This window comes from Tribolium castaneum, chromosome 1, assembly GCF_031307605.1.
Source record: "Tribolium castaneum strain GA2 chromosome 1, icTriCast1.1, whole genome shotgun sequence".
Lineage (NCBI taxonomy): Eukaryota > Metazoa > Arthropoda > Insecta > Coleoptera > Tenebrionidae > Tribolium > Tribolium castaneum.
In genome coordinates, this window is record NC_087394.1 from 4,786,573 (window position 1) to 4,798,965 (window position 12,393).

At 28.7% G+C, this 12,393-nt stretch overlaps 1 protein-coding gene and 1 long non-coding RNA gene across 11 annotated transcripts in view; one reads left to right on the plus strand and one right to left on the minus strand.

Moving 5' to 3' along the window:
* The window catches only part of PDZ-GEF (PDZ domain-containing guanine nucleotide exchange factor), a 96,798-nt gene that overhangs the window by 65,811 nt on the left and 18,594 nt on the right, over window positions 1-12,393 (minus strand). For all 10 annotated transcript variants that reach the window (XM_064359973.1, XM_064359980.1, XM_064359979.1 and 7 more), the window contains exons 2-3: window positions 5,606-6,063; window positions 660-743 (exon numbers count right to left, since the gene is read on the minus strand). In XM_064359973.1, coding sequence (XP_064216043.1) covers window positions 660-743; window positions 5,606-5,877 — 356 coding nt within the window. In that variant the 5' untranslated portion in view covers window positions 5,878-6,063. The remainder of the gene's footprint in view (window positions 1-659; window positions 744-5,605; window positions 6,064-12,393) is intronic.
* The window catches only part of LOC103313917 (uncharacterized), a 36,327-nt gene that overhangs the window by 3,343 nt on the left and 20,591 nt on the right, over window positions 1-12,393 (plus strand). Inside the window, exon 2 of the long non-coding RNA XR_511587.3 lies at window positions 7,010-7,064. This is a non-coding gene — a long non-coding RNA (uncharacterized LOC103313917). The remainder of the gene's footprint in view (window positions 1-7,009; window positions 7,065-12,393) is intronic.

A 12,393-nucleotide genomic window follows, 5' to 3' on the forward strand; every position in this document is an offset into this window, starting at 1 on the left:
ATCTGCTCAAAGGGCATCACCCTTTGCCAAGGGTCAACCTATTTCGATCCCTGATAACAAAAAGGTTCGACCGGTTTTCCCGAAAACTCTGCCTCCAAATGAATGTGTATCATTGATGCAATGTAATTAAAACAGCTTCCCACAATTAGAGATACGTCGACGTCATTTCCGGCAAAGCCATAAATTAATTCCGTTTCGTTGAACCGCATGTAAGAAGCTGTCCGTTATCGATTGGTTTACATTGTTGTTGTAACTATTAATAAACGCAAGACAAACTTATTGGACCCTCCATTCTGCACCCTTCGGTAACATTGTTACAGTTTCCAGACGAATCAATAATATTAGCAAACGAACGCGCAACTGGCGGAAGATAGGAGTAAAAAATGTAAAATTATGCCAATGTCAGAGACGGAACGTTATAACAAAAAGAATTGAAAAACAGCTCATTACGATAACATTATTATTTAGAGGTGGAAAAATTATCCGGCACGTAGGTACTGCAACGTGATGCGAAATAAATGTTAAAAGTGTAGGTTTTGCCATTAACTTTCATTAGACCACCTGTCTGACGAATTCCGACCATTATTACCTAAGTTGCTTTTGTTTCCGTCCCACTTATGCCAAATATCAAGGATATTGAAGGATCCCACACTACTTACCTGGAACGAGGCAAGAACATGGAGCCGTCGATGAAGACGGAGCCGGAGAGGAGGATGTACCAACATGTTGACAGCTCTCCCGTACTGCAAAAAAATTTTTTTTGTATTTTTTTACTTTGAATTATATCATATAATGTTGGAAGTGAAATTACAGTAACTGATGTTTCATTATAATTAAACATTTTTAAAAGATTCGACTTAAAAGAAAAACTATACAAAAAAATGAAAAAAAAAAATGGCAATATTTTCATCCCTGAATCCGTTGACAAGTTTGAGATTTCCAGTTTTCTTGACGTCAATTGACCTTTCGGAACATTTTACATACAACATTGCGATTTTCGTTAAACTGATAACATTTAGAAGAAATTGCAACGATTAAAAATCAATGAAAGGTCAAATTTTTTTTGAAAGGCATTTTTTTGGAAATTGTAAGGTTTAGGGCAAAAATTAAGAAACTTGGAATCTACATACAGGGTCGCCAAAAAGGTATGGATACAGTATAATATTAAATTTCTATCTCTATTTGTTCTTCGGATACAAGGCTAACTTGATTTTTTTTAAATAGCAACAAGGATAAAATTTAATATTTTTAAGAAGAGCATTTTTTTCTGAGTTCTATAATACAACACATGCATACCTTAATTTAATCGAAACTTAAAAAAAAATCGAAAATTTTGAAAAATGTAAGATTTTGTTAGCTTTGGAAATGTTGTCTTTATCTATCGTTAGCTCTTTGTTGTTTAAACGTTGACCTAAAATAAATAATTGTTAAAAAGAACACGTTTTAATTAAAAAAAATTAAACACAAAATACTTGATTTTTATGCTACAAAAGATGCTCAAAATGATTTCCACTAACTTTTTGTCTTTCTGTCTCCATGATAAACCAACATGAGAACTTTTTTCGCTCAGTTTTACTTAAATGTATCATTATTAAAGTAATTCTGGCACCCAAGTTTAATTTTTGACTAATATACAAGTGATAAATATCGCTAATAACAGTATTTTCAAAGATAACTGCGTTTTATTATTCCAAAAAAATTTTGAATTTTAATTTTTTTACTTTTTAATAAAAGTAAAGGTGGGTATTGTGTTACATCATTGAATTCAGAAAAAAATTCTCTTTAAAAAATGATTAAATTTGACCCTTTGTGCCATTTAAAAAAATCGAGTTAGCCTTGTATTTTCAAAATAAATGACCATAAAAATTTGAAGAAGCTCTCTTGGGAAACACTTTTAACTGTTTCCCAAATTTCAAGGTTCTCTGTTAAGCCGTTCTGAAAATATTTAACTGTATCCATACTTTTCAGTATAATGACGTTTAAAAAAGCATTACTGCAAAACTGGATCCACCGAGGGATCCACAGAAAAACTGGTTTAAATAGACAAATTTCCTGAATCATTTATAATAACATGTCGTTTTTTTGGATTTTGAATTTTTATTTTTTCGATTTTTTTCGAAACTTTTCTTCGTCTAACTTCTTGTTACTGCTTATGTTAGTTCGAGATATTCTGAGAAATGATAATCCTAGATATAAACAAAAATTGCAGTCGATACTAAACTACCCTAAATTCTACACCAATCGACTTTTTGGAACATTCTACGCGTAGGTCAAGACATTTTATTTTAACTTTGGCTATTTAACACATTAGTTTTAAACAGTCATATTTCTTTATTTTTTATAAATTTTCTCCGGGTTACGGTTGAGAATAATATCGAATTTTATAAGTATTATTTTATAAAAGAAAATATACTATATTTTTACCACGTATCTTAAAAATTAATAATGGCACAAGAACAAAATTCAGCGTTTGCTATTAAAAAATTTAGATTTACTCAAAACCTGTAATTTTTTTCTGAATTTTTCAACAATTCCTTAGAATTAAAATTAATTAATATTACCAACAATGAATTAATAATTAATATTAATTAATAATATTATTAATATTACAGCTTAAACACAAATCATCCTTTTTCGATAAAAAATATTATTTCTTGTACCATCTGAGAACAAGCGATGTTGTTATTTTGTGCAAAAATACTTTAAAAAAATGTCCACGAAAAATTATTAATTAAGTAAGAATTTAAAATTCAATTAATCGTAATTTTATTAAGAATTTTTGCTCAAAACATTAATTAAGCATTGTTGTTTTAGAATAACACTAGAAAGTAAATTAATTTTAATTACAAGGAAGGGTAAAAAAATTTCGAAAAAAACATACATAAAGAAAAATATCAAGTCTTTAAGAGCAGACGTTGATTTCTGTTAATCTACTAATTATTATACTAATTAATATACTATTAACACACTCACTTTGTATTATTTAGCTACAGTTTTCCTAGTTTGGCCATTCTTGATAAGCTTTGAATTTTCCCAATGTTTTATCAAAAATCAGCGTCTTGTGAGTCATACTTTGTTGAGGAAAATACATTTATGACTAAAAATGAGCAACTGATACTTAAATTGTAAATTTGTTGATAGAGTATTTATGATCGAAATTTTCATATTTACTCGACTCCATTCGATATTCCAGAACATTTTACATAGGTTTTAAGCAATTCAACTTTGGCACGCAGTTTCAGAAATTGAAAAAAAAATTGAATTAAAAATATCGTAAATGTTTTTAACGCGCTGATTATAAATTTGTATTTTTTTCCTTCCTGCCTTAGTTACGGCTTAATAATTTTATTTCAAGATAAAATTCGATGTTTTGTAAACAATGTCGCCGTTATCGGCGAAAGTTTACCGGAATCAGCGTTAGTTTAATATTTATTGAATTCTGTAAACTTGAAGTTAATCGAGTTTATTTCCGGGTATTTAAACTTTTATACACTCGAAAAAAATTTACAAAGCATTTTAGAAGCCATATTTACAGGATTTCTTATATTTGGAAATATTTGCGTTTTCTGTTTTTAATTTTTGTCAGTTAGTTACTTTCGAAGCTAAACCTTTTATATTTTTCTGATAACATTTGCTATCATTCATGGTTACCAAGAAAATCACAGATAGAAGCAGAAACACGTCAGAAGATACATTTCCGTTAAAAACTCGCCGTAATCGGTATTTGCTTTTACAAAATTTCAAATTTTCAAAATTTTAAACGGAATTTTTTCTAAAATTATAAGTAAAAACTGAAAAATCACCTTGAAAATCTTACATAAAAACTATACGCTTAAATATTTTAAATAAATATTACCACAATCTTCATATTCGAACAAGTTTTATTAAATCACATTTTTTTATTGATTCATATTTTATTTTTTGCACAAAGCAGCATTTCTTGCAGAATATCATTAGAAATAATAATTAGCAAAATTAATTAATCAATTAATTAATTAATGATTAATGATTATAAGAAATGCATAGAGAAAAAATTAAACTGATACAGTAAAAAACTGGCTCACCCTGTATATGTTATTTTAATTCTTATGTTTTTTTATTATACTCTCGTCGAGTCTTTGGCGAAGTGATACCACAATTAGAAACCATGGAGTTGTTAAAACATGTAAAGAATCTTTCTAAAAAGGGTTACAGAGAGGTCAAGTTTCCATGTGAAATTTCTTGCCTTCCATTAGCTCGTATAATTGTGCTACTTTCACAGCTTTATAAAAGGGCATCAGAAGTAAATAATGTGCGCATTGCAGTGTAAAATTAACACAAACTCTGCGAATATAACATAACAAAACCTCGACAACAAAATTAATTTAAATTTATACTCCCAACATTTTTATATCAAGGTTTAGGATGCAAAAACAACTCTAATAAAAGTTGTTAAACTTGCTTGATTCAAAATGCAGCCAAGTAATCGGCTCGCCTGCCTCATAAATTTTGCATTTTTATTTGCATATAGAAATAGAGTCAACAAAAATCAATACACAAATCAAGAATCAAGAATGAATATTTTATTCTTCTTAAATCAAATCAAATCACTTGAATAATTATAAATAAAGCATAGTTAAACAGTGACAAATCGTAAGAGTTGATCCGGCTCGGAGGACCAATTAAATAATTTTCTTAATTATTTGACTTAAGAGTCAACAAAAATCATTACACAAATCAGGAATCAAGAATGAATATTTTATTCTTCTTAAATCAAATCAAATCACTTGAATAATTATAAATAAAGCATAGTTAAACAGTGACAAATCGTAAGAGTTGATCCGGCTCGGAGGACCAATTAAATAATTTTCTTAATTATTTGACTCAAGAGTCAACAAAAATCATTACACAAATCAAGAATCAAGAATGAATATTTTATTCTTCTTAAATCAAATCAAATCACTTGAATAATTATAAATAAAGCATAGTTAAACAGTGACAAATCGTAAGAGTTGATCCGGCTCGGAGGACCAATTAAATAATTTTCTTAATTATTTGACTTAAGAGTCAACAAAAATCATTACACAAATCAGGAATCAAGAATGAATATTTTATTCTTCTTAAATCAAATCAAATCACTTGAATAATTATAAATAAAGCATAATTAAACAGTGACAAATCGTAAGAGTTGATCCGGCTCGGAGGACCAATTAAATAATTTTCTTAATTATTTGACTTAAGAGTCAACAAAAATCATTACACAAATCAGGAATCAAGAATGAATATTTTATTCTTCTTAAATCAAATCAAATCACTTGAATAGTTATAAATAAAGCATAGTTAAACAGTGACAAATCGTAAGAGTTGATCCGGCTCGGAGGACCAATTAAATAATTTTCTTTAATTTAAATAAATCGAAGTCACTTCGTCGTGTGAAATGAAAAATGTACCTATACAGGGTGGAAACCAGTACAGTGTAAAAAAAAAGTTGTATACAGGGTTAGCCTTTCAAGGTTATTATTATGATATTATTATAACACAAAACGCTTGGTTTAAGATGTTGACTAAAAAAATTGGCTAAAATTTCAATTATTGTAAATTTAATACCCTGAAGATGACCACTTACTAGTACAAAACGTCGTTGGCCTGATGCTTCTCATATCGTACAACTTTGCAAAACGCGCGCAAAGCCGAATCTCTCAGTGTTTGCAGCGCCTCCAAGCCGCTGAGTCCGTAATAAATCACTTGTAGGTCTTGCAGGGATCTGCATGCCGGCGGTTTGGCAAGCGACCTCACAAACATCTGGTCCCAGTCTGTCATGACGCCGCACGATGGCGCCACCGTACCATTTCGAGGCGTTTCAAAGCCTCGTAACTTTACCGCGTCCACTTCGCGCATTGAGCACTCTTTTTTTTGCTACACTTATTCAAATGATGTCACTTTTTACGTCACAAAATCAAAAAAACGTAAGCTTTTTCGATGGATCCCACGGTCGGAGTTGGCGCAAGATGGGAGAGATTTTGGTCTTTGTTCGCTGTTGCTGATTCCATTTTAATTGCGGGGTTTCAGTGACGGGTTACGGACCTGGAAAACAATGGAGGGTTTTTAGAAATTGCTAGAGAAAATTTAAAAATGTATTTTTTTGTTAAGTGGTTGCTGGTTATGGTAATCTAAACATTGCTTAAGATACATGAAGTAATGGACAGGAATAATGTGAATAATTTTATCTAATGATACTTCAGTGAAGGAACGGCGGTGTACGTCATCATTTTTTTTATTGGTGTCCTTTTACGTATGGAAAATATTAACATTATGTGCATTATCTACATACAAATATTTTAAGATTTTAAAATAAGTAGGGCTAAAAACTAATAAGTAAATTATATTTAAATTTTAAAAACGATATAACAGAGGTAGCATTTGAAAATATTTTTTTAATTCATTGCGGTAACACATTTTTATGCAAAACTAATGGTTATTTACCTAATCAGTTAAAAAAAGACTCATGTTGTTTAACGAACATAATCTTTGCCAAAACGAGTGAGCGCAGCAAACAATAATAGGGTTTAAAATCAAGTCTACGTTTAACGTGTTTATAGGCTTTATACTGTTCTATTTATTGCTACAAAAAAGTGTAAAACGCTTCATGTATTTAACTTGAAACCAGGGATAATATACTTTTTGTAATTTTCTCACAAACATTTATCAAAGTCCTCCAATTTTTTTAGTGCTATAAGTTTGCTTATTCGTGTACACTTTCTGAATAAAAACTTAAGAATTAATTGAAAAAAGAACAATGTCTACTGTTAGACCTTAGACCGTTAGACAAAGATAGCTTAGTGTTAAATTTTGATCAGATAAACAAAAAAAGAATTAATAAACATTAGAAAGAACCAACCGTAAAAACTTGCCAGATGAAATTATTTCAGTTTCAATTTATTTATTATAAATATACCTTTTAACTTATCTTTAAATAAACTCCTTATTTTACATTTCTTGTTGGTATAGCACGTGTTTTTTAATTTTTCAGATCCACTCCATCAGGACCTGAGGCGCCAATTCCCGGACGAATATTTTAATAAAAAGTAAGAAATTTTATGCAATTTATTTTCAAAGATTACCATTTTCGAACCATGCGACAAAAGTTCTCCAAATAATTCTCTAAGCCATTTTAGAAATTGAGTGTTTTCTTGAAAACGCTCAAAAAGGCAACAATTTTGGTAATTTTTGTAGAAGTTTGGTGGCATAATCCGTTGTTTGACCGAAAAATATGCCTTATTGGTTGTAAAAAGGAAAACTAACAACATTTCGACCCAATTCAGTGATTTTTCATTTTATTTTTGACTAGATTCCATGAGTAATTGCGTTTTTGAATAAAAATATAACTTGAAAACGCCGAAATAATTTTTATTCAAATTTTTTGATTATTCACACTTTCGGGAAAAACTGAGTTTTTTGTTCAAAAAAAGCGAGAAACGCTATTAAAAAGGAAACTAAATCTTTGACCCAATTTTTATCACTTTGATCAAAATTTTGCTAAATCATTGCATTTGTGGATGAAATAAAGCTTGTTAATATAACACAAAACGCTGAGATTTTGATTCATTTTTTGCAGTTTTTTAAAACTTTCACGAGTTTCATACTCAAAACCGCCGTGTTTAAGAGCTAAAAAAAACAAAAAAAAACATTTTTAATCCAATTAAACGATTTTTTGGTAATTTTTTAAATAATTAGAGACACAATAAATTTTTTGACTGACAATAGACTGAATTCGGCAGTTTACAGTTTATTATTATCGAAAATTTCTACAATAATTGCGTTTTTGGACCAAAAACGTGCAAATATAACACAAAACGCCGAAATAACATCATTTTCAATTCAGTTTTAATTTTGAAACTTTCTTGAAAAGCTGATTTTTAACACAAAGTAGTGCTCTTTTGATAATTTTTGATGAAATTTCGCATAATTTTTGCGTTTTTGGATTTGAATATAACGAATATAACGCGCTGTTTATCAAAATTTTGCAAAAAAATGCATTATCACCTCAAACACGTGCCTAAAAATGCTCAAAATATGCATTTTTTCTGTTTTTTTTTTGGCGAAATTTTATTAAACAACTACCTTTCGGGCCGAAAAATATTCAAAAACGTTCGAAAAAAACAAAATAATGGAATTTTCGAAATCATCTAGTGATTTTTTAGTTTTTATTAGCGAAATTGAAACTGTTAAAAGATTAGTGTTTTTTTCTACTTATTTTGAGATTTCTGTCCAAGTCATTAAGATATCACAATAAAGGTCTGAGTTTTTGGTCGTTTAAAAAATAAATATGTTTACTGAATTAAATAAAAAATGATTGAATTTTGAAAGGGTACATTTTTTTATTTCTTACTCTGTTATTTCCATTATTATTCTAAAATTTTTATTACATTTTTTATATTTTTCTTCAAGTTTAAAGAAAACTGCCTCGACATACTGAAATGCTAATTATATCTGATCAAAGTACGAGTTCAATTTTACTTATTATTTTTAGCCCAAAAATAAAAATTAAAAACGAAAATCTTTTTCGAAAATCTGCTACTGCTCTGATCTGCTACATAAATGAATAATTCTATAGCCAACTCAAACAGTTTTTAGGATTATCTAAAATATAACAAACCTACCTACCTTTTTATAAAAAGATCCAAAACAGAAATACTTCAGCTAAAAAGCCTATCTCAACAAATTATTTGCTTTTCATAACAAAATTCCAATATTATCATTTATCAGCTGTACCTACGACGTACCAATTAATAATCGATTCCACAAAATAAACATTTGCTTTTATTAAATTTTATCTAGTTTGTTAGTTTTTTGTTTAATATTTCAAAATTGCAACTTTAGTTAGTTGATCAAATCGTATAAAATTTAATGTTAGATGTTAGCAAATACTAAATAAACAGTTAACACTAGTCATAAAATCGTCAGTAAGAGTATAATAACCAGGTATGTAAATTGTGAAGTGGCATTTTCACGACCATGAAAATTCTCATATTTCTCTAACGCAAGCCGTAAAAATTTGAATAGGAATACAGGAGATAAGAGCTTTTTGAAAAACAAGGTTTCTTTCATTTCCTTGACACACGTTTTCCTGTGTTGTTTAATTTTCCAACACTTATCTTCCTTCCCAAACACGTTATCATGCCCTACCTTGACCGAAATTTTTATCTCGAATTGTCTCTCCACAAAGAACAATATAATTTCTTTAAGTACTGTTGTCTGACTAAGCCCCTTTGGACTTCCGATGGCGAAATCTCTTTGTTCCTGTCACTATATTTATAAATCCAGATTTTCGAATTGTCCGTGGGTCTGTGTGGGCTAACTAACCTTTCCAAAAAGCGCACCACGTATTTACTCTGCTCCCAATAAAATTAAATGACACATTAAGTCGCTCGAAGAATATAAATAAATGGAATGTGCGACAAGTTGTTAATAAATTATTGTAGCCGATAGTCATCATGGTAGCATTGACCTTGAATGTTAATTAATTTTATTATAATTTAATTAATACAGGAAAGTCGGAGTTTTATTGTTTTAATAAACATAACAGTTATATAAACATTCATAACAACAAACGAGAACATTGTTGTAAGTATGATTTAAAGCCAATTTTCAATTCTTTTAATTACGACAAAAAAACCGTTGAAGAGCACCTCAAGAGAAGACCTAGAACGTTCACCAGGTGCTCATTATACCTACGGCTTCCTCGGTGGAGTCAGTTCGTTGACTCGATTAGACGACAATGATATTATTATAATTGCTCGAACCTAGTCACCTTTTCGGTGGGAAAAATAATGCTAAATAATTGTGATACCTTCCACCCTGTAGCCACCAACCGTAAACAGGATGAGTGGAAAAAGTCAAGAAAAGTACCCGACTCATGTTTATTCCACTCGGAATAATTATGTGAGATAAATCGCTAATAACGACATGGATTATATTTACATAAATTTCTCATTTTTGAGCTTTATTAACCGCCAAAGAATTGTTTAAAAACTGCAAAAATTAATGTCAATGCGAAAATTCAACTAAGTCCTCAACTATCAAATAGTTAAAAAAATTAAAAAATTAAAGTATGTTTTTGTGTAGAAATGTAAAACTAAACATTACGTAACACAACACACAAACAAGTTAAAAAAATGAGAAAGAAAAAAATTTAAAATATTAACAAAAAAAAGCACAAAACAACTTTCTCTAATTTGTTTCCACCCTCAAACTTAATATTAAAAAAATGTTAAGGCTGAACTAAACTGGTCAAAAGAATGCTCGGATGAAAATAAAATTTGAAATTAAATTTGTAAGAACAATAATAAAGAAAAATTTTATTTCTGTGATGGCCGTTAAAAAATTGTTAATTTTTTTTTACTGAAAATAGTTCACAAAATTATTTTTGCAAAGATAGCATACTTTTCCAATAATATGCCAAAAATAATTTTACTGTATTTTTTCATGCGATTTTAACGTTAAGATTAATTAATTTATTATTAACATTTATTTATTAATTTATTATTATTTTCCTTGAAAGGAAAATTAAAAGGAAGAATTGCGAATTTAAAAATTTAAAACTGAATTTGTAAAAAAAAACAATAAGCCAAATGATTTACAATTGAATGTTGTTTATAGAATAAATCACTACTTCACTGGCCAGTTCTTATCTCGTTTTAAATATTTGTAACCGACTTTTAAGATGGGATAAAAAATTCAATAGTTTTAATGTTTTTATGAAAAAACTTAACCTTCAAATGGCTTAAAAAAATTCAGTAGGTACACTGTAGAAACAGGTCATATTTTAGAAAGAATCTCAAAAAATTGTGTACTATTTTGAAATTAAAAAATAAACAAAATGATGGTTAAAAAAGAGGTTTTTCATTTTAAAATGACAATTTTTTTTTCAATTAATATAAGGAATTATTTACTGTTGCTAATAAGGCAATCAAAAAGTTACGATATTTTTTGCGATATAAGCGTTTAATTTTTTCATAAAAAAATAACACAACTGAGTTTTTGACCTTTTAATTTTCTAATAGGGTGATAATTTTTACTGATAATTCTACTAAACATAAAAAAGGCTTCACAGAAAAATATAAATAGTATTATTTTTTTCCTTCAGCAGATTTTCTTTAAAATTCAATAAATTAATAATTAAAATTGTTGTTGTAAATATAAATAAATAAATAAATAATAAATAAAATCAAATATAAATAAATGCGAAAGGCAATCAATTCAAAAGGATGATAATTTAACTGGAGGATATCAAACCAGTATAGCACTAAACGAAAAAAAAGTTCATAGAAAAACAAATGGTATTATTTTTATTGCTTCTGCTATAATATAACTTTTGGTATAAATATTCAATCATAAACTAAATTATTTTTAGTTAAATTTCTCATTGGAATTTTGAGCTGTAACGATCACGATATTATTTGAAAATAAAGAAGCAGTTAATTTTTATTTGGACAGGCCAAAACTATGCAAAAACATTAATGGAAAAGTACAAAAGAACTGTCCAATTTGTGAATTTTTTAGTTTAACATGTTAGATGTTCTGCCGGTTTTGATGCTTATGTAGGTACTAGTATTTAATAAAAAAAATCTGAAAGGAATAGTTTTGTACCTACATAATGTTCTTAATATTTTAAGGACCAAATTTGGAGGTTTTTCTATGCAGTGGTGTTAACTTTACTCTGTGTACAAACATAGTAATAAAAAGTGAAACTTTAGAAAAAACGGTAAAATAAATTATGCAATTATAAATTGTTAGGTAGGAGTTGAATCAGTCGTTTGGAAAACACGAGGACATGTTGGTGACTTTTTATGAACTGCTTTATTGATCAAACGTTGGCGCCATTACATCACATATTTAATTTGGTGTAACAAATTAATTTTTATTTTTTTTATTTTCGTAAGACTTGACCAAGAAAAAGGGAGTCAAGATTCTCTCAATTTGACCAAGAAAAATTTCAAACTCGTACTTAATGGAATTTTAATTACCGTAGTTAGATTGCAGAGATCTAATCTATAGAATTTTCGAAATTAAAATGACTAACGTATTTCTATTTCTAGCATGCTAACCTATTTTTGGCAGTTTTTTAACCTAGATTTGGCTTTGTTTTGGCTCTGATTAGCACATTTTCCGATGTTTATCAATTTATCATGCAGTTTGCATTTATCAGAAATTTTCAGATTGCGATATTTTTTATCAGTAGTAATTGCCTGAATTTGTGACAAGTGAGTCAAACAGTGATAGATAAATAAATAAATAACACTCAGCATTTATTGTAATTTTGCAAGAAGCAAACAACCTCTTTCCCAACAAATGCCATCTCATTATCAGCATTATTATCACAATTGCCCATCGTCTTGTCACTTAACTAGACAA